This window comes from Tenrec ecaudatus, chromosome 13, assembly GCF_050624435.1.
Source record: "Tenrec ecaudatus isolate mTenEca1 chromosome 13, mTenEca1.hap1, whole genome shotgun sequence".
Taxonomy (NCBI): domain Eukaryota; kingdom Metazoa; phylum Chordata; class Mammalia; order Afrosoricida; family Tenrecidae; genus Tenrec; species Tenrec ecaudatus.
In genome coordinates this window covers 66,253,662-66,273,302 of record NC_134542.1, presented here as the reverse complement: position 1 = coordinate 66,273,302, position 19,641 = coordinate 66,253,662, and the positions used below count along the sequence as shown (strand labels likewise).

The following is a 19,641-nucleotide window of genomic DNA, read 5'->3' as shown; positions in this document are numbered from 1 at the left end:
GCCCCTGGTGTGCCTAGTTCCAGCAGCCTCAGACCCTGTGCATATTTTGTTAAGGTCATTTCATTTTGTGGATTACTTAGACATGCTCTTGTTTCTAAGTAAGTTTTGGTTTCCAGCAAGGCCTTTTGTTCTGTTTACATGTTTGGAAAGAAAAAATAACACATATCCTCCTGCCCACTCCCCGCCCACGCCAGTCTTCACATTTCCTTAGCAATCGTGGAACAAGGACAAGATCAACGGTTCTGGATGCACAACTTTATATTTCTGTTGGAAAAGCTGCTACTGACACCAGGCGATAGTGACTGCTGTCTTTTACGTGGTTCAGTTAGGGATTATGGGGGGGGGGGAGATCAAAACTACAATTTCTACCCTACTTTCGAGCTCTGGTGCCACAGTGGTTAAGCACGCGGCGGGCAACTAAAGGCCTTGTGGTTTGACCCTACCAGCCGTTCCTCAAGAGAAACAACCTGGCGTCCACGCGCAAAAGGGTGACCGCGCAGGAGGCCCTATTGGAGTAGATCCACCCTCTCAGGTTAGGGAGCCTTCGCGGCCTAGTGTGGCACTCTGCGTTGGGATGCTAACCGAAAGGTCAGCGCTTGGCATCCATCCGCGGCTCTGTGGAAGCAAGATGCGACTTCTGGTTCCCGTAAAGATGTACAGTCTCAACAGCCCACAGGGGGCAGTTCTACCCTGTCCTGCGGGGTTGCTGCGAGCTGGCATTGACTGCATGAGTGAGCTGAGAGCCTCTCAGCCGACACAGGCGGCTGTCTGCTCCCATCATGCTCTGCAGCCTTGGAAACCCCAGAGTAGGGCCAGAATCGACGTCTGCAGACAAGCAGAGCAATAACAAGATAGGACTCTCGGGAACTTCCATGGGAGTGTTCTCACTAGCGTTGTTTTCTGGAAGTGTGGTCGTGTGCTTCCTACAATGGTCCCAGAGAGGACTGCCAAGTTTTGAATTGCTTTTGAATGGAAATAAAACAATACCACGTGTTTACATCGACAGTTCCCATTAGGGAGCGTATTTTATGAGATCAAAGCATTTTAACATTTCACATATCAGAAGTTTTGGGAAGCTGGCTATGGTTTTGCACTTATGTTAGTATGAATATGCCTAATTTTTTTATCCAAAATTTAGTCCAGCTATGGAGCTTATCAAATTCTATAACTGAAGTAGAATGGAAGAAAATTTGAGTGTAAAAGAGGTGAGTGTAATAATCTCTTCTCAGAATGATGCCTTCAACGGAAAGGAATAAAAAATAAGAAAACAGTAGTCGACAGAAGAAAAACTAGCAAAAATTTGAACAGCAGAAGAAAAGGTGAGAAATTAGAGGCATGACGAGACGCCTGGATTTCCCAGGGTAAAGACAGAAGGAAACTGCAGGTGGGGGTGGGAGAGCCACGGTGGGCAGTAAAGCTGGGCAGTGCTTTCTGGGACTCTTGGGGTTGCTAAAGGAGATGCTGGCAGACAGACCTCAATCCAGACAAATCAGAAAGAAGCAGGCTCAGCTGCACAATATTTAGCTCAAAAAAGGTGAGAACTACAGACTGATTTTTTGAAAAAATTGTAAGAATACCATAGACTAAAAGATATTTTCTAAGTTGAAGAAATTGATAAATTTCCAGGAAAATAAGTACTAACCAAGACTGGTTGAAAAGATTTTGACAGTTTAATCAGAGGTCCCCAAAATTATTTGGCTTAATGTCCCCTTTTCAGAGAAAAACAAAACAAAAACTACCCAGTGGGCAATTGAAAACTTTTGTACTGAGGACTTCTGGGAAGATGGCGCCAAGGACCAGATACCCTGGCATGAGCTATACCAAATCCAATGATGCAGATGGCATCCCAGAACAATGAATCAGAAAGACATCCCCCCACCCCTCACATGCCTTAAGGCCCACAGAGGGGTAGGGAAAGAAGAAGAAAAAAGGCAGTGGGGGCCGGGGCATTCATCCGCCCAAGGGGAGAGTATTGTTTATGTCTCCACAGGAAAGGGAGAGAGAGTGGAGCTTATCCCAGTGCATGAAGCCTTGAGGGTGATGTTCCTGTTCGGAGCAGCTCATTCATAGATGAATGCAGGACCATCCTCAGTCCGAGACTTGATGTCCCCCCTGTAGGTGACACCATTGCAGAGGACAGCCTGGTTCTGGGAGAGCAGCCAGTCTGACCCACCCACGGGATCAAACCAAGAGGGTTTGTGCAGCGGACCAGCAATGGAAGCAAAGCCACAAAGTCCCTGAGGAATCCTGATTGTAGACTTCTGACTCAAGAGACAGTGCTTGGCACCTTACCTGAACTGCTTGGGGGCTAGAACAAGGGGGCCACACTGAAAGCCTAAAGATGTAATGTGGCAGGGGTTGAGGGGGTGGGGTACATCAGACCACTGCATTCCCGTCTGCAGACAAACAGTGGGTGCTTGTAGGGTTTGAGCCTCTCAGACATGAATGTAGGACTGGGATATGGAACTCTGAAAGAAAAGGACATTGGACTGACGCATGATAACAAGTCCTGCTCGCATCTTAACAGAGATTCAGCTACTCTGGGTCAGGATACCAGTTAGACTTGGAACTCTTTGAATGGCCTTTCTCCTTTATTTGGAATCTATACAAGATAGGCAGGATAAGCAATCCCAAGGAGACAGTGACAACAGTTCTCGGGGGGCGGGGGGGGGGGCGGAGGGGAGGTGAGTGCTGAACCAATAACAACAGAGACAAGGGAATATCAAGGGTTCTCAAATTGACACTGAAGAGGGTGTAGTGTCCCTGGTCATGTGTGACCAATTGAAATGCATCAAAGGAATTGCTGAGAGGTGAATGATGGGTAAACATGATAGCGGGACAGGAGGAAAGAAAGTAAAAAATTATAGCAGTATAAACATAGATATGTATATCTGTCTATGTGTGTCTGTGTATGTAAGCAACAAGGAAGCAGGTGGGAGTTCGGCCTCTACTTCTTACCTGAGTAAAAGAACGTTTGGTTCTAACAATGTGGCAGGGTATGATGCCCACGTTCCCAACCCTCGCTGAAGACAGAATGGGTGCATGAGCAAATGTGGTAAAGAAAGCTGATGGTGCCCCGTTCTTAAAAGACATAGCGTCTGGGATCTTAAATGCTTGCAGTTAATCAAGGATGCATCTAACAGGGAAGCAACAAAGCCCACATGGAAGAAGCACACCAGCCTGTGTGACCATGAGGTGTCGTTGGGAAACAGAAGTTCAAAAACAAGCAAATTGATGCGAAGGAGCGTGGGCGAAGTGGAGACACAAAACCCACCTGCAAGACAGTTGGACAGCCCCTCCCAGAAGGGCCACATGGAAGAGATGATACATCCAGGGTGTGGTATGGCACTGATAAAACCCATAACTCCTCTGGTCTTCAACAGTCCCCCCTCACGATTAAGGCCTTTGTTTTACCTCATTGATCTTGTTAGCACTGTATAGGTTCCTTTGTATAATGAAGACCATTCCATGAGAGGAAGCCAAGATAAATAACCCTTAAGAAATAGTAATGGGAGTAATGTCTCCCTGAGGATACGGGAAGAGGGGGTAGGTGGGGGCAAGCTGATAACAAAAATGCCTGCGTAGCCCCACTCCAGGGGAGTGAATAACAGTTTTGTAGGTAAATCGATTTATTCAATGGGGTAAGATATGCCATTATATATTAACAATAAGGGCTCCTAGGGAGTAGTGTGGAGAAGGGAGGGGATAAAGAGGAGCTGATATCAAGGAGTTAAAGAAAAAAAATGTCTTGAAATTAATTGTGGAAGCAACTATGCCACTGTTGACCTAATTGAATTATGGATTGTTATGATAGCTGTACAAGCTCCTTATAAAAGGATTAACAGCCCCCCAAAAAACCCAAACCCCAAAACACCCTTCTGTACTAGAGCCCAGAATCCAGGCTAAAAGTGCAGGTTTCTGCTTTGGCAACCCTTCTGAATTGTCCCAGCACCCCCAGCGGGTGGTGTAGCCCACTCTGGGAAACCCTAATTTCAATAAACCAATAGCCACTAAGGAAATGGAAGTAGTTATCAAAACTTCACCAAAATGCAGTTTTAATTGTGAACATCAGGACATTGACTTTTTTTCTTATATTGTAAAAAGTCTTTCAGAGAAAAGAAAAGAGATGAAGCTACCTTACCCACAGCAAAGTTAGGATAATCTCAAGGCTAACCCTAAGCAAGGGTATGAAAAGTGTATATACCGATTTTACTAATAGATGAAAAAAATCACATAAAATTACTTCCAGATTGATTATAACAGTGTATGAAAGCATACATCATGAACCAAGCAGGTTCTTTCTCAAGAAGGCGAGTGCTTTAAGATCTGAATAAAGTGCATATCACATACTACCCAATAATTTATACTATGGTAGGAGTCCTGGTGGCATAGTGGTTAGGAGTAGTGTGCTAACTGCCCCAGCAAAGCCACCAGCCAGCTCCATCTAGAAAGACTAAACTCACCGGGGCAGCTCTACCCTGTCCTCCAGAGTCGCCGGCAGTGAGTTTCCATGTCACTACCAGTCGCCATGGAGTCAGTTCTGACATGTGGCAATCAGGCTCATCAGAGTAGAACTGTGCTCCAAGATCTCAATGACTGACTCAGGGGGAGCAGTCAGTAGGCTCTCCCGAGGCGCCTCTGGGTGAATTCCAACGGATGGGTAAACCAGATGAAGGAAAGGACCATCAAGGCACGATTCCGATGGTGTAAATCGTCTCAGATAATGCAAAAGAGGACAGGAATGTGCAGCGTGTTTGTGCTGGGGCTTCAGACTGCTGCTGCTTGCCTCAGTCATGGCTGACCAAGCGAAACCGGAGTGGCCCGGAGTTTGTAAAGTGAGGGTGAACTGAAACCCACACAAAGATGGGCTGCTGACCTGCCAGGAACGGGGTTTCTCTCTTAGAAAACGAAGGGAGCACGTGCTTTTTACTGGGGGCGTTGACAACACACAGCAGTGGCGGCTACACATGCCACAGCCGGACCCGAAAGGGCTCCCTATCCATCTGCGTCATCATGCCAGGGCTTTGACTCGTGGTTTTTCCAAGTCCATTTATTGTTCTGCTTCACGTTTCGGTTCGTTCTGATTTTGTTGAGTTGGCGGACGCCAGTTTCAAGGCCTGGATTGTTCACGCAGGAAAGGACTTCAAGTTTTCGATAAGGACACTTATTTGATAAACTATCTGGGATAACAAATCCTCTTCACTCTGGAGAAATGATCCCCTTCAAGTCCAAAGAAACCCTATGTGACCAATGAAAGCAACCCACAGGGACAACTGCTAATTAGCACCTGTCATTTTCTGTGACGTGCAGATACCTTTGGGGTCGGGGGATAGCTTTCCAAGGAGGAAGTTGAAGCCATATCCCTGTAGCAACTTCCATGTGTATAGGAGTCAGCTGAGGCATCTGTGTAAAGTACCCATTCTGATTTTGCAGGTGTGATATATAAATTGTTTTGTTTTTTGATATATAAGCTTTGTATCAACTTGGCTGTGCCAGGATTCTCAGTAGCACAGAAGTTAAGGCTGAGTAACCTCCCATGAAATTACATAACACACTGGAATTTATCAGGGCATCCGCAGTGAGTAGAAGATTTGAATGGAATGCAATCCCTTATTCAGGTTACAGTCCAGGTGCAAAGGAAAGGGAATTTCCTCAAGGATGTGGCTGACATCCTATATAAGCAGATGCTGTGAGAAAGCTTGATTGATTTTTTCTGGGTTTAGATATTGCTTCTGACTCATCGAGCTCCAGTTCTTTGGACGTAGCCTGCCAACCTTGGATTCATCTTCGTCTGCAGTGCATCTGGGGTTCCTTAGCTCCTGAAGGTACAGGAGTCAGGAGAAATCTCCAGCTTAACATTTGAACCATAGACTTGGAACCTGCCTGGATCTGAACTGAAATTGCCTGCTTTGACAAGAGTGTGAGCCATTTTATATAAATTTATGTCTTAAACACACACACGGACACCCCCCCCCCACGCATTCATGGAACCCACCTGTAACAGCAGGTCTAGAGTGAGGTCTGAGAATCTGTATTTTTCTTCTTCTTCTTTTTTATTAAAAGACTCTATTGGGGGCTCTTATAGCTCTTATTACAATCTACACATGAATTGTATCAAGCATATTTGTACTTAGGTTGCCATCATTATTTGATTCTGCATTTTTTATAAGCTTTTAAAAACTCACTTGCTGTTGACTTGATCTAGACGCAGTGACATTGCAACATAGGGTCGCGCTTCAGGAGGTTTACTAGGCTGCGGTCTTTCCCAGAGCATCTTTCCCCTGAGGAGCAGCTGGTGTGTTCAAGCCGTCAACCCTCTGGTAAGCAGCCAAGCTCTTACTCACTGTGCCACCAGGACTTCTTAACAAGCTACCAGGTGATGTTTAGAAAGCGGGCCACCCTGGGATAGTCAGGGTTGAAAAGTTGTGCAGGTGCCAGTCGCAGCCCAAAGGGCCAAGAGGAGAGCTGAAACAGTTGTTGGGTGAGTGGGGAGCATAAGACTTCTTTTTTGCTGCCAACGGCCCTTATGGGATGAGTTGGGGGAGGAACCCTGCACCACAGCCTCACACTGACGCTCGTTTGGTGAGTACACGTCTGGTACATTTCACATCTCTGTGGAGCATTTCTTAGAGAGTCACTGGATAGGCTAAATTACTTGGCTTTTAAAAATCAAGGAGCTGTGGTGTGTAGAAAAGGCGATCTGAACAACATCATTCTTCAAGCTGTGACATTTAATTTAAAGGTGGGTTTTAATGAAAAAACCAACCAAATGTAAAGGTAATTTTTTGTAAGCAAACCAATCAGGGTAGGTTTGAAAGTTTCCTTTCTAGGCTGTCACATGCACAAACAGGAAGTAGCGACAATCTCACTGCGCAGGGATGGCTGTCCTCCGAGGTTCTAAAGTTAGACATTGTGCATGACTACGAGATTTTCCACCCTGAGATTCTGTTTCTTTTGCACGCGCTCTCCTTATTTCATGGCAAACTCAGTCAAGAAGCCATTTGTGTCAACTCTGGAAAGTTCCATGACCCCAGTGGGAGTGAAATGCAAAAGCCTCGATGATAATGGGGTACAGCTTCTAGACTAAGACAGTAAGAAGATGAAAATGCTGGTTTACCTCTGAGAAGACTAGCCACTCAAAACCTTATACGTACAGTGGAACATTGTCTAATATAATACCAGAAGATGAGCCTTCAGGTCGGAAGACACTCAAACTACATCGAGGGAAGAGCTACCTCCTTAGAATAGAGTTGACCATAACGACATTGGTAAAGCAAAGCTTTGGGGACCTTCATTTGCTGATGTGACATGACTTAAAATGAAAAAAGCAGTAAGCATCCATTAATAATCAAAATCTAGAACTTTCCTCTAGTTCCTAAATGCTTCCTCCCCCACCCCACCCCATCATGATCCCAATTCTACCTTACAAATCTGGCTAGACCAGAGGATGTACATAGGTACAGAGAGCAACTGGAAACACAAGGAATCCAGGACAGATGACCGCTTCAGGACCAGTGGTGAGAGTGGTGATACTGGGAGGGTGGTGGGAAGAGGGGGTAGAAAGGGGAAACCAATTACAAGGATCTACATATAATCTCCTCCCTGGGGGATGGACAACAGAAAATTGGGTGAGGGGAGACATTGGACAGTGTAAGATATGACAAAATAATTTATAAATTATCAAGTGTTCATGAGGGAGTGGGGAGGAAGGGGGGGAATGAGGAGCTGATACTAAGGGTTCAAGTAGAAAGCAAATATTTTGAGAATGATGATGGCAACAAATGTGCTTGACACAATGGTTGTATGGCTTTGATAAGAGTTGTACGAGCCCCCAATAAAATGATAAAAAACAATTGAAATGTAGAATGTACAAAGCATGCATCCAGGAACATGAGGAGTTGCCAAAACTGGAATGGAATGCGTAATGATCTATATCCTAAGCATTCATGAGTTGAAATGGACTGGTGTGAGCCATTTTGGATCAGACAATTACATGGCCTACTGTGCCAGGACTGACAAATTGAAGAAAAACATTGTTGGATTTATTGTTATAAAGAGGTTCATCTTTAAGTACAAATACTAGGAGATTACCCATATGCCTACAAAGAAGAACAAATATTACAACTATTACACCTACTGCTAAAGATGAAGAAACTGAAGATTTTTTCATCAACTTCTTCAGCCAGAGTCCTTGGTAATTGCTGGCAGCTCTAATGGGAAAGTTGGAAACAGAAGTGATCCAAACAGGAATGACCACCTGTTGGAAATATGGCATTGGTGACAGGAAAGCACTGAGATTTCGAGAGAGAGCTTTACCAGACCAATGAATCATTCACGCCAAATACTTAAAAAAACCACAATGTGAGTAGCAACTATAGGAACAGGTTTCATAAAGTTCATGGAAAAATAGAGTCAAGAAGTAATGACATTTTTTCACGAACATTTTGAACTCTCCTCATACAGGTTGATTCCTCTGATGGAATACACAGTAACAAAATGGACAACATCTAGAGAAAGAGACCCTGTCATCTTTCTCAATATCTTCAGTCAGAATAAGGCCAGGGGCTGACTGTGGAAGAGACCATCGATTGCTCGTATGCAAGTTCAAGTTGAAGCTGGAGAAAATTAAACCCATGAAAGGCAAGAAACACAGACCGGGAGTATATCCCACCTGAATTTAGAGATCATCACAAGAATAGATTTGATGCATTTATTACTAATGACTGAAGATTCAATGAATTGTGGGATTGCATCAAGGTCATCGTACTTGAAGAAACCATGGCGTCATTAAAAAGACAGGAAAGAAAGAGCAGACCAAAATAGATGTTAGAAGAGACTCTGAAGCCAGGTTTCAAGTAGGAGGTAGAACAGGGCCGAGGAAGTTGCTCAGAAGGACACCAGTGAAAACCGAGGTCTCAGAGATTGACAGACAGCCATTTGTGATGTCGCAATAAAATGCATGCGATGGTAGCAGCTCTGACTTGTCTGTGCCAAGAAATTTGGAAGGTAGCTATGGGGCCAATAGACTGGAAGAGGTCTTTCTTTATTTGTGCCTATTCCAAGAAGGGAGAGAGAAAAGGCTTTCTACTCCCATAAAGCGTTACAGTCTCAGACCCGCAGAGGCAGTTCTGCCTTGTCCTATAGGTTGCTATGAGTCAGTATTGACTCAGTCATGAGTAGTAGTAGTATTCCAAAGAATTTTGTGGAAATTATCTCAGAATATTATTATCACAAACAAGTCTAATTTTGCTGAAGGTAATATCCCAATGCAGCAGTCCTCCCAGACAACTATCAGAAATTCAAGTTGGATTCAGAAAAAGACGTGGAACAGGGGAGATTCTGACATTGCTGATGTCAGATGGATCGTGGCTGAAAGACTAGTCCCTCAGAGCTGAGCCCGACTCTCACATTGTGTTTGTGGGGAAGTTTCTGAGCAATGGCTTGCTTATGCTGTTATTTCCCCAGAATTCCCAGTTAAAGATTAAGGTGAGATTTCTGTTACAACAAATGAACCATTTGAAAGAGACCTTGCGTACGCTTTCCGTACTGTGCAGCCACCACCTCTATCTAGTCACAAAACAATTCACCACCCCCTCCCACAGGAACCCTGTCCTCATTAAGTGCGGCCCCTGTCTTCATCATGCTAATTCCATCCGCATCATCCGCAGTATTATTTCTGGTGACTTCTTCTGGAGTCTTTCTGTGCAGTCGTGTAGTTGTGGAAGGATGATATTCTAAACAGGAAAGTCTCCACAGAAGCACTGTGTACTTAAATTAGCGCGTGGGCATACTGTCTTCAAAGAAATGCCTTAAACCAGCCGAAGACTAACATCAACATGCTTAGCTTTGGAGTCCAATTTTAATTAAACATCTTAAATAGTAAGTGCATTTTTTAAGCTGACAGTTTGGAAATAGAATCCAGCAATGTGACAATATACATGAATGAGCCATGGACAGTTTTTTCCCCACTGCCTGCGGTTCACAATTTCCCCTAAGATGCAGTCTGAGGTAGCCAAGGACTGGCTTCCACGCTCCTGCAGCTGCCTTGCCACTCGTGGGCCTGCCTCAGACCAAAGTAAGGCTCCCTGTTAACTCGGGGGCCAGCCAAGGCTCACTGTGTTGGCATTGCCAGCACTGCCAGCAGGGGCCGTCACAACCTGTCTTGCTGTGTGCTCTCTCGCAGTCCTGGGAGGGACTGGCATGGGGGCACAGGGGCACGTGTGTGATGGCGAGCACAAAGCCACCACCAGGTTGGCGGCTGGCCAAACACCCAGGTAATCCTGTGTGTAATCACGTGTCTGCCTAGCATGAGCAGCCCTCAGAGTAGGCCTGGCGCAGTAGCAAGGCCTTCCCGTAGAAAGTCTGGGAGAGAAAAGCAACAGCGAACAAGGGAGCCCCCTGGAGCACACCAGTCAGTAACAATGCACATTCAGAGTCTGTAGCTTCCAGTTCAGCCTGCCACACTAGTGCATAATTACACTCCCCCTCTCAGACGTCTTTCCCATGCTTGACAATCACCCATTCGAAAAGAGTGTGATCATATGATAAAATTCAATTCCGATTCAAAAATAGCCAGGGGTTCCCACTTTAGGGTCTGAGAATTGACTTCATCTTCAGGCACCTTTTGCCACCCCCGGCCCTGGCCCTTGTATCCTAATCATGCTTCCCATAGTTCATTTTGTGAAGCGATGGGCCAGATTTTAAAAGATGCACACCTGGGCAGAACTGGTATAAGTCAAACACTGTTTTTACCATATTACAATTATCCAGACCACAATATTTTTTTAAAGCATCTTTTTCATAGAGGAAAAAATGTCATTTTGTAAATACATGGTATAGTAGGAAGGTCCTTGTGGTATGCATTTTACTGGACTAACCTAAAAGCATACTAACTTCCCCGTTCACGAGACCCACTATTAGCTGTCATCATTTGATGAGGGGGTGCATTACAGACCCAGGATGCAATGTGAATGGGCTTGCTGCTTAAGGCAGAATAAATTATCATTGTTTAGACATTAGCCTCTAGAGCTAAAGGAGGTAATGTATGCAAACCACTTAGCACATTTCCTGCCATATAGCATTTGCTTAATAAATGAAGGCCATTAGTAGTAGTACAATTGTAAACTGGTGATGCCGTGAGGTTCTCTATATTGATCGCTAACATGGGTACATTGAAAAAAATTAGGAAAAAAAATTTTTTTTTTTTTAGTAAGAAGTCTTGTTTATTAAAGTCAATTTTGTCTTACATTCTTGAATAAGCCAAGCAAATCCAGGTATTGATATTTGAATGTTACAACCAAAGTAGGAAGAGGGAAAAAGACAACCCCAAACGCCATCTTTTACATTTTACTTGATTTATCTCAGCGTTTGGAATGCAGAGTTTTTCACAGGTCTCACAAACAACCTATGTAAATGCTATTCTCTTTATCCCAGATCAGAGTAGAAGTGCTTTCACAATGGTTTCCCAAAGTAGCCAAGCAAAGGTCCTTACACCTAGTAAACAGCAGGAAATGTGTGAAAAAGACCTCACAAACAATTAGATTCTAAAGCTACTTAACCTCTCTATGAAAAGTAATATTTGATTATTGACCCCACAAAAAGCTCAATCTCCACGCCACCCATATGCAACAGGAAAATATAGATGAGTACACTATTCTCACTACAGCTCCACCCATGACTACTTGGAAAGGTTTTCCAACCTAAAGTGAAGAATCTGCCTCGGACCTCACTGGGGTTGGAAGCAGCTGCCGGAAGTGGCACCGGAACTCTCCAAGGACAGGGGGGTAGCACTATCGTCAAAGCTGGAGACAGCTAGACCTTGGGCTCGCTCTTTCTCCACTTGCAGAGCCACTACAAACGAAACTGGGAAAGAACTTGGGCTATGGGCATAAGCTTTTAACAAAACCTGGAGGAGCTCCAGCTTGTTGATTTCGGCGTAGGCTCTTGGACCCCACGCAAACTTGTAACGTGGAGGGTGAGTGTTGGGCAGCTGCCGATACTCCACGTATTTTTGCTGAACCAACTCTCCAGTGATGAAATCCTCTGGATTCCCACAGATGAAGTGCTTCTGCCCAGCATAGATGCCCATCGTATTCAGCACCTCCCAGACTTGTTTTTCCGTGGCACTGTAGTTGTTGAGGAAGATCACACCCAAGACAATAATCAGGATGCCAGTCTTTGGCATGCCTTCCACTTCCCTCAGCAAGCCGTCATAGGTGAGGCCTAGTGTCATGCAGACGATGTAACAGTGGTTGATGGTGTCAACTTCCTTCACTTCAAGGCCAAACACCATCTGCAGGCATTCCCTGGCTTTCTGCAGGATCTCAGGGAATTTATCTTTGTACTCTTTGATGACATTATTCAGCATGTCTTCTAGGGTGACTGGCTCTTTAATTTGATACTTGAGCAGCAGATAATTCGCCAATAAAGACTTTCACTCTGATAGGCGATACAGACAGGTTTTCAATATCTTGCTGAGTCAGGCCGTCACTGTCTTCATCAGAGCTGTCCTCTTCGCTGTCTTCAGTTGAAGAGGACACCTCACCCTCACTCTGAAGACTCGGGGAAGTACTGGGCATCTCGACATTAGAAGTCTCCGCGGCAGCAGTCTCCTTCAGAGAAGGCTTCCCTGTGGCCTCGTCTCCGATGCTGGGAGCTGGAGCTGAGGAGGAAGAAGAGTCTTCCTCCAAAAGCTCAGGTAACACTTGATCGGTTTTGTCCGGGCCTTCCGTGGACACAGGGAGGGGTTACTCAGGACTGAAGCGAGGGCTCTTATTTTTAACAGGCATGATGACTTCTGTAGGTAGCAGCAGATGAGGCTTTGGGCGAAGAGAGGAGAAAGCCAGCCCACAACCTTGGTTACTGGCAGGTCCTGGAGCTTCCCCCTCTGGTGACGTGGCTAGAATCTCCTTGAACACTGGCGAACCTGTGGAACCTGTGGAAATTATCCCTCTGTGCCGAAGAGATGCCACAGTCCGCAGATCCTAGAAAAAAATTTTAAACCATGAGTTAGTTTCTTAAATCCAATCTCAAATCCAGGGTCATAGGCCATAGGAATGTCTTCATGCCGTCTTCAATCCAGACACCACTCTACTAATCCAAGGCTCACAGAAAACAATTAGCACAACCCAGACCACCGATTCGCAATGGGTTCATGACTACAGGCAAAGACGTCAGGATTGAGGGCGCGGGAGGGGGAGGGAGGGGAAAAAAGAGGACCTGATGCAAAGGGCTTAAGCGGAGAGCAAATGCTTTGAAAATGATGAGGGCAAAGAATGTACAGATGTGCTTTACACAATAGACGTATGTATGGATTGTGATAAGAGTTGTATGAGTCCTAATAATATTTAAAAAAAGAAGTCAGGATTTAGAGCGCGCATTGTGAGGGGACAGATTTCATGCCACGCTTCCCCTTGCCATTCCAAATGCATGTCTCTGCCACCCGCAAAGCACAGTTACCCCCTCGATCCTGCCAAAAGTCTGAAGTCAACTCTATATTAAGGTGACCAGACATCCCACTTTTGGCGGGACAGTCCTGATTTTTAACAATTTTTCTTGCATCCCGCAGCATTTTAAACAAGTCCCAATTTTGGGAAAGAATGCATGACAATCTAGGGTATACGGTTTTCGGCTGCCATGTGGCTATGTCGCCAGGATATGAGGTTTATCAATGGTGTCCCGCTGGTGTCCCGCTTTACCAATGTGAAATTCTGGTCACTTTACTCTATATGCAAAACCTCCCCTTCTGAGATTATCTGAATCAAATATGGACGAGACTTTAGTCACACTCCACACAAAACTACTCTTTGTCTTCGAACCTGCAAAACCTAGACCATAAGCAGCTCTGTTTCCAAAGTGTGATGTTGTAACGGGCACAGAGTATAATGTTATAGCAGGCACAGAGATCGGAGGGAGGAACGGACAGCAGGCCCCAAGCAAATAAAAATTCCCAGCAGTACAAACTGCCTTAGTTCTCACGATAATTCTCTGCTCTTTGAGACGGTCTGGCAATCTCCTTACCTTCTGGATTCTCCAATTCCGGGCACTTGTGAACAGCAGCCCCATACTCCGGAACTGACACAGCCGAGATCTGAGTCTATGAGACCTAGGAGACCCTGGCTCCACTCTGAAATATAGAAGGCCGGTGTGTTAGTCCGGGCAGACTAAGAAACAAATTTACAGACACTCATATGTATATAGGAAAGAGCTTTATATCAAAGAGCAATTTTACATTAAGAAAACATCCCAGCCCAGTCCAGATCAAGTCCATAAGTCCGATATTACCCCATATGCCTATATTAGTCCATAAATTCCTCTTTAGACTCACACAGCCATGCAATGATGCCATATTCAGGATGATCACAGGTCAGTAGATGGAAAGTCTTTAAAAATTTTATTTTAAATTTACATTTCTTTCTTTTTTATTTTAAATAAATAATTTTATTGGGGCTCTTACAGCTCTTCTAACAATCCATATACCAATTGTATCAAACACATTGGTACATATGTTGCCATCATTTTCAAAACATTTCTTGGAAGTTTGAGCCACCAAGAGATACCTACGTCCCCCAAATCAGCCACTGGTAAGTGTCTGAAGCACAGTCTCTGTACTTCCTGGGGGCATACATGTGGTCACCACAAGGCAGAGCTGACGGATGGCAACTGTGAAAAACAACAGAACACTTCACAAAACATGACTGCTAATTTGCTCACTCGAATTAGAGCCGAGATTTCACAATGCTTTTAAAACTGTCTCACAGTCGGAAAAGCGCTACACTGTCGGAGTTCTTCAGCCACTGCGACGCGTTTAGAACTTCTTTACTGACGTTAAAACTAAACAGCAGATACTGCTCCCCAATGACAGCTCGTGCCTTATGCAAAATCATCTTTAAGCTAACTACATGAACATTTAATATTTAAAAATCAATTATGTGAAATATTCATATTTTTGTGATCAATTAGTTATACTGAGTGACTATGTAATGAAAATTGATCGAATGACAATGTTGGGAAAGCAGGTCTTGTGGTTCCCTAGACATCTTTCTTAAACTAACAAGAAGTCGTATTTCGCCGTGTGAAGACTGACTCGTGAATTCCACATCCCGGAGTGGCTGCTCGAGACGAGGCACTGTGAGTGTGCAGCTAATGACAGATTTTTCTCTGAAGAAAACAAAGCTCACGCACAAATTGTGAATAGATATGTGTTCAACTTCTTCAAAGAAAAGCAAATTACTACATATCGCACACTCACATTATATACATTATTTCATATTCCAGATATTTCATATCTAGATTTAAAATCTAACAAAACCAAGGGCATGAATGTGGACCAATATGAAAGCTCGTAGATTATGGTACCTGGATAAATTTCATAATTGCTTTCAAAATCAATATAGCTGTTTCTTGTACAGTTACACGTTGTGTACTAGGACCTAAAATTCGACACCTAGATATATATCCTAGAGGAATGTGTATATATGTTGTTGTTGTTGTTGTTGTTGTTGTTAGGCACCAAAACACTGCCTGGCCTGGCGCCATCCTCACAATTGTGTTTGAGCTCACAGTTGCAAACCCTGTGGCAATCCATCCCCTTAGGGATCTTCCTCTTTCCCCCAGTCATCTGCTTTACCAACCCTTTTCCCAGGGACCGGTCTCTCCTGCGAGCCTGTCCAAAGCATGCGAGACAAAGTCTTAACCATCCTCACTTCCAAGGAGCAGCTGGTTGTACTTCGTCCCAGACAGAATTGTCTATTCTTCTGGAATTCCACGGTCTTTTCACTCTTCTTCGCCACCAGGACCAGAATTCAATCGGTCTTCCTTACTCGGTTTACGGTCACAGGAGGCAACGGACGACACCATGACTTGAGTCAGGAGCGCCTTTGTCCTCACAGCGACGCTTGTGCTCTTTAACACACTAACGAGGAGGTCGTTCGCAGCAGATCTGCCCGGTGCAATAATCGTTTAGTTTCCCAACTGCTGCTTCCATGGGTGTTGACTGTAGATCCAAGTGAAATGAACGGCCGGCCAGCTTCGCTCCGGGCTCCATTTCTCCTGTTGTTGTCCATTGGCCCGGGCCTGGGGCTTTGTGCTTTCTTCACATTGAGCTGTAGCCCAGGCGGAAGGCTCTATGCTTTCCTCTTCCCCAGTAAGCGCTTCACATCCTCTCTGCCGTTAACGCGCGCTCATGTCAGCTCCTCAGCATCCTTTGCTCCTGAGCTTCTCTCACCCAGGTGCGCAGGCTTCCTCACACAGCACATCGTGGGAGCCCTTGTAGCGGTGCTTTTGTAAAAGCATCAGTTGGCAATAGCCCTAAAAATCAGTGACAAGTGGTACATTTGAATTTTTATTCAAGGAAATACGGTAATTTATAGCCGTGAAAATCAATGAACGCCTGCTACATGCAACACAGATAAATCTTAAAAACAATGTTGAAGGAGAAAGTGATTTCCAGATAACTCACGCAGCATAATTTCATCTTTAAAAGCTCAAAACCAAAGCAAACAATACCTTATGCCATTTAGGTTTGTGTAAAACATTTCCTTTTCTTTTTAAAGTTAGACGATGATAAATACAAGACGCAGGCTAATGACTATATAGTGGGGGTAGGGAGGCGCGCATAGTTGTATGCAAATTATCGCTGAAGCTGAAGGCGTTGTGCTACATGGCAGGTGAGAGACGTCCACTGCATTCTGCTCTGTAATCTATGTAGGTGACATGCTTATTAGCGTGCATCCTCTGTGTCTAAATTGATTAACAGCACAACTGGCGCCAAAGCACTGTCTTCCAGGATTAAAAACAAGGTCATAGAGACCAAGATCTACCAGTGGTTCCCAGGGGTGGGCAGGGCCAGGGGCAGGAGGGCTCAGTGTTAAGGTGCATCGAGCGTCTGCGAAGGACATATTCAGAAGCAGATGCGGGTGATGATTGACTATAATGAACGAGCATAAGGTACTGTCACAGTAAGGCACACTTGAGGAATGTTGAAAGGGCAAAGATTTTGGTACAAATTGTGTTAGACTGCGTTTTCTAGAAAAATGAAACTAGGACACAGACACAGACACACACACACACACACACACGTTATTCAAGAAAGAATTTTATATCGAGGAATTGGTCCAGTGCAAGGCCATGGGTCTGACGCTAGCTGGGGCCCCGTCTAGAGACCCAGTAGGATGTTGGTGCAGGAAGGAGGGAGATCACAGGCCGGTGGGTCAAGAGTTGCATGGGTACAAAGTCACAGGGACAGGGCAGGGCATCCATAGCTCCCAGAGTCAACCGGCCACATGGGCCACCAGGGCCAAGGCAGGACACAGGACCCAAGCAAGCAGGAAGGTGAAGAGGCGCAAGTGGGAGAGGTCAGTTCTCTCCAATATCTCATGACATGAAGAGCTATTAATTGACCGTGTCCTGATTGAGAGGTTGTAATCCACCTACAGTTTCATGCAGGCGCATCAAGTTGACATAAAAATCTAACTATCACATTTATTAGGGACTAGAGAACAGTGGTGGGTGGATTTGTAACCAAGCGAGTGAACAACTATGTTCAAAGGTAATTGGTGACTGGTTAATCATTGATTGCCTGAAACATGACCAAAGAAAGTGGTCAATCGCTTCTCGGCCTTTTGGCTAAGATCAAGTGTAGAAAGTGGTCAAGATGGCGATGACTATGAAACATAAGGAAAGTTAAACAGGACTTAGGACCTACAGTCTGAGGGAGACAAATCCAGGAAAACCGTGTCTATCTGAAGATGAGAAGCTTAGGACTTGTCTTGGCTCGATAGGAACAAAACCCGAATGGGACAAATTCTAGAATCTGTCTCAGAAGCAAACAGGCAATGACAGACAAGGAATCTTATAGGTGATAATGATTCTCTACCACTGGCTTGTCTCGAGTCGCGCCTGGAGAACTATTTATTGGGCATCTGGTATCACGGAGGCAATGCATTCCTTATGGGCACCTGTACTGAATGCCTACACTCTACTCATCGGGACACGGAGAGTGAGAACTCTCACTTTGGGAGCCCCTGGAGTGCCGAGCAGCTATGAGTCTGTTCTTAAGAAGTGCAAGTGTTAAACCAAAACCAGGTCGTTGCCGCTTTTTCCTCTATAAAAATGGTTTATATGATTTACAGAGAAACTAGTGATTTGGAACAAGTTTTATAAAAGCTTGTGGATGCACTCGGAGTCAATTTTATGGTTCATGACTGGCGGTATTAATGGAGGCACTAATAAAAGTTATGATACGTTGTATTGAAACACTTAAGCATGGACTCATAAATCATATTCCAAGAGATTTGTTAAGGCAAGTCTTCTTTTCCTTTGTGATTTAGCACGCAGTAGATTTTACATTAAACATCGCTTTCCCACTGGAAACCCATAAACCTCAGTATAGGCTGAAGATGGCCGAGGTTTAACCTTACTGTTTCAAAGATAAAAACACCAGAGTGTGAAAGTCTGAGGAAAGGGCTTCGTTGTAGATTTACAGAAGACTAGCGTGCGACTGCAGAAGGTTGCTCACTTGTTCGGTGCCATCAAGACTCTTCCAACTTACATCGACCCTCTCTCTACATCAGAAGCAAACAGTGATCGGTCCTCACAGTGCAGCTCACTGTTACAACCACTCTGTCAATCTGTCTCCTTGGGGCTTTTCCTCTTTTATGCTGACCCTTTACCAAGCCTGAGGTCTGTGTTAGGCTGGGTTCTCTAGAAAACTAAACCAGTAATGCTTATAGATCTATGTACATAGAAACATATAAAGAAGCAACTTCAGTCCAGTCCAGTTCACTTCCATGGGTCAGATGTTCAGCTGGAAGCTGCTCTTGACTCTTGCAGAAGATGGGGCTGACACACTACAAAACAGGAAGACCACAGGCTGGTAAATACAAAGTCATCTGATCCCAAGTTTGCCAGGCCACTGATTGCTTTTGGGATTGGCAGGCATTATGGCTGGAGGTTGGCAAACCCAACTGATACAGGCAGGATCTAGACCCAGCAGAAATGTCAAGCTTTCCTACAGTCTGCTTAAAAAGGTGCAGACCACACCTCTTAGGAGTCTCTCTTCCAATCTTGTCATGACTCAGGGAAGTCAGCACCTAACACATCACAGATCCAGCAGGTGCAATTGTACAGCAATAATAAGTAAAGATTATAGTAAAGTCATAGCATGAGAGATAAAAGAGAGATAATTGAAATAATGGAGTCAGACACAATTCATGGTAGCAGTGCTCACCTCAGTCTTGCTTGGTGGTCCACGTGGAGAGAGAAATATTTAATGCTAACCCAGGCTTTTATATTCTCTGGGGACATGCAAGCCCCCTTAATTACAGGTGAGGACCCACATCACAGGAAGGGGATGTGCTATTGGGAATACAGTAATAGGAGGGGGTGATTTAGGGGTATCCATGCAGCAGTAGGAGGAGGGATTGGGGGTATACATGTGGCAAGATGGGTGGATCCTAGATACAGGATGGCAGCCTAACTTTGGATGTCACAGAGCCGGTTTGACCTGTTCCCTGGCACCACTGATAGAGACCATTATTGGTAGGGTGTGAACTCTACCTACAGGAAACAAATCAATGACTGTGGACCTGTCCATTGTCCTCGAACAGCAGGGAGTGGGGTCTACCTTGTAGTCTGGTGACT

The 19,641-nt window shown here is 44.8% G+C and overlaps 1 protein-coding gene across 1 annotated transcript; it reads right to left on the bottom strand.

The window, feature by feature from the left end:
* Positions 1–11,725: 11,725 nt before the first annotated feature.
* LOC142423994 (melanoma-associated antigen 10-like) lies at positions 11,726–14,064 on the bottom strand. The gene is made up of 2 exons (XM_075529129.1): positions 14,020–14,064; positions 11,726–12,430 (listed from the first exon to the last, which is right to left on the bottom strand). The coding sequence occupies exons 1-2, from the start codon at positions 14,062–14,064 to the stop codon at positions 11,726–11,728; spliced, it is 750 nt and encodes a 249-aa protein (XP_075385244.1).
* Positions 14,065–19,641: the final 5,577 nt, after the last annotated feature.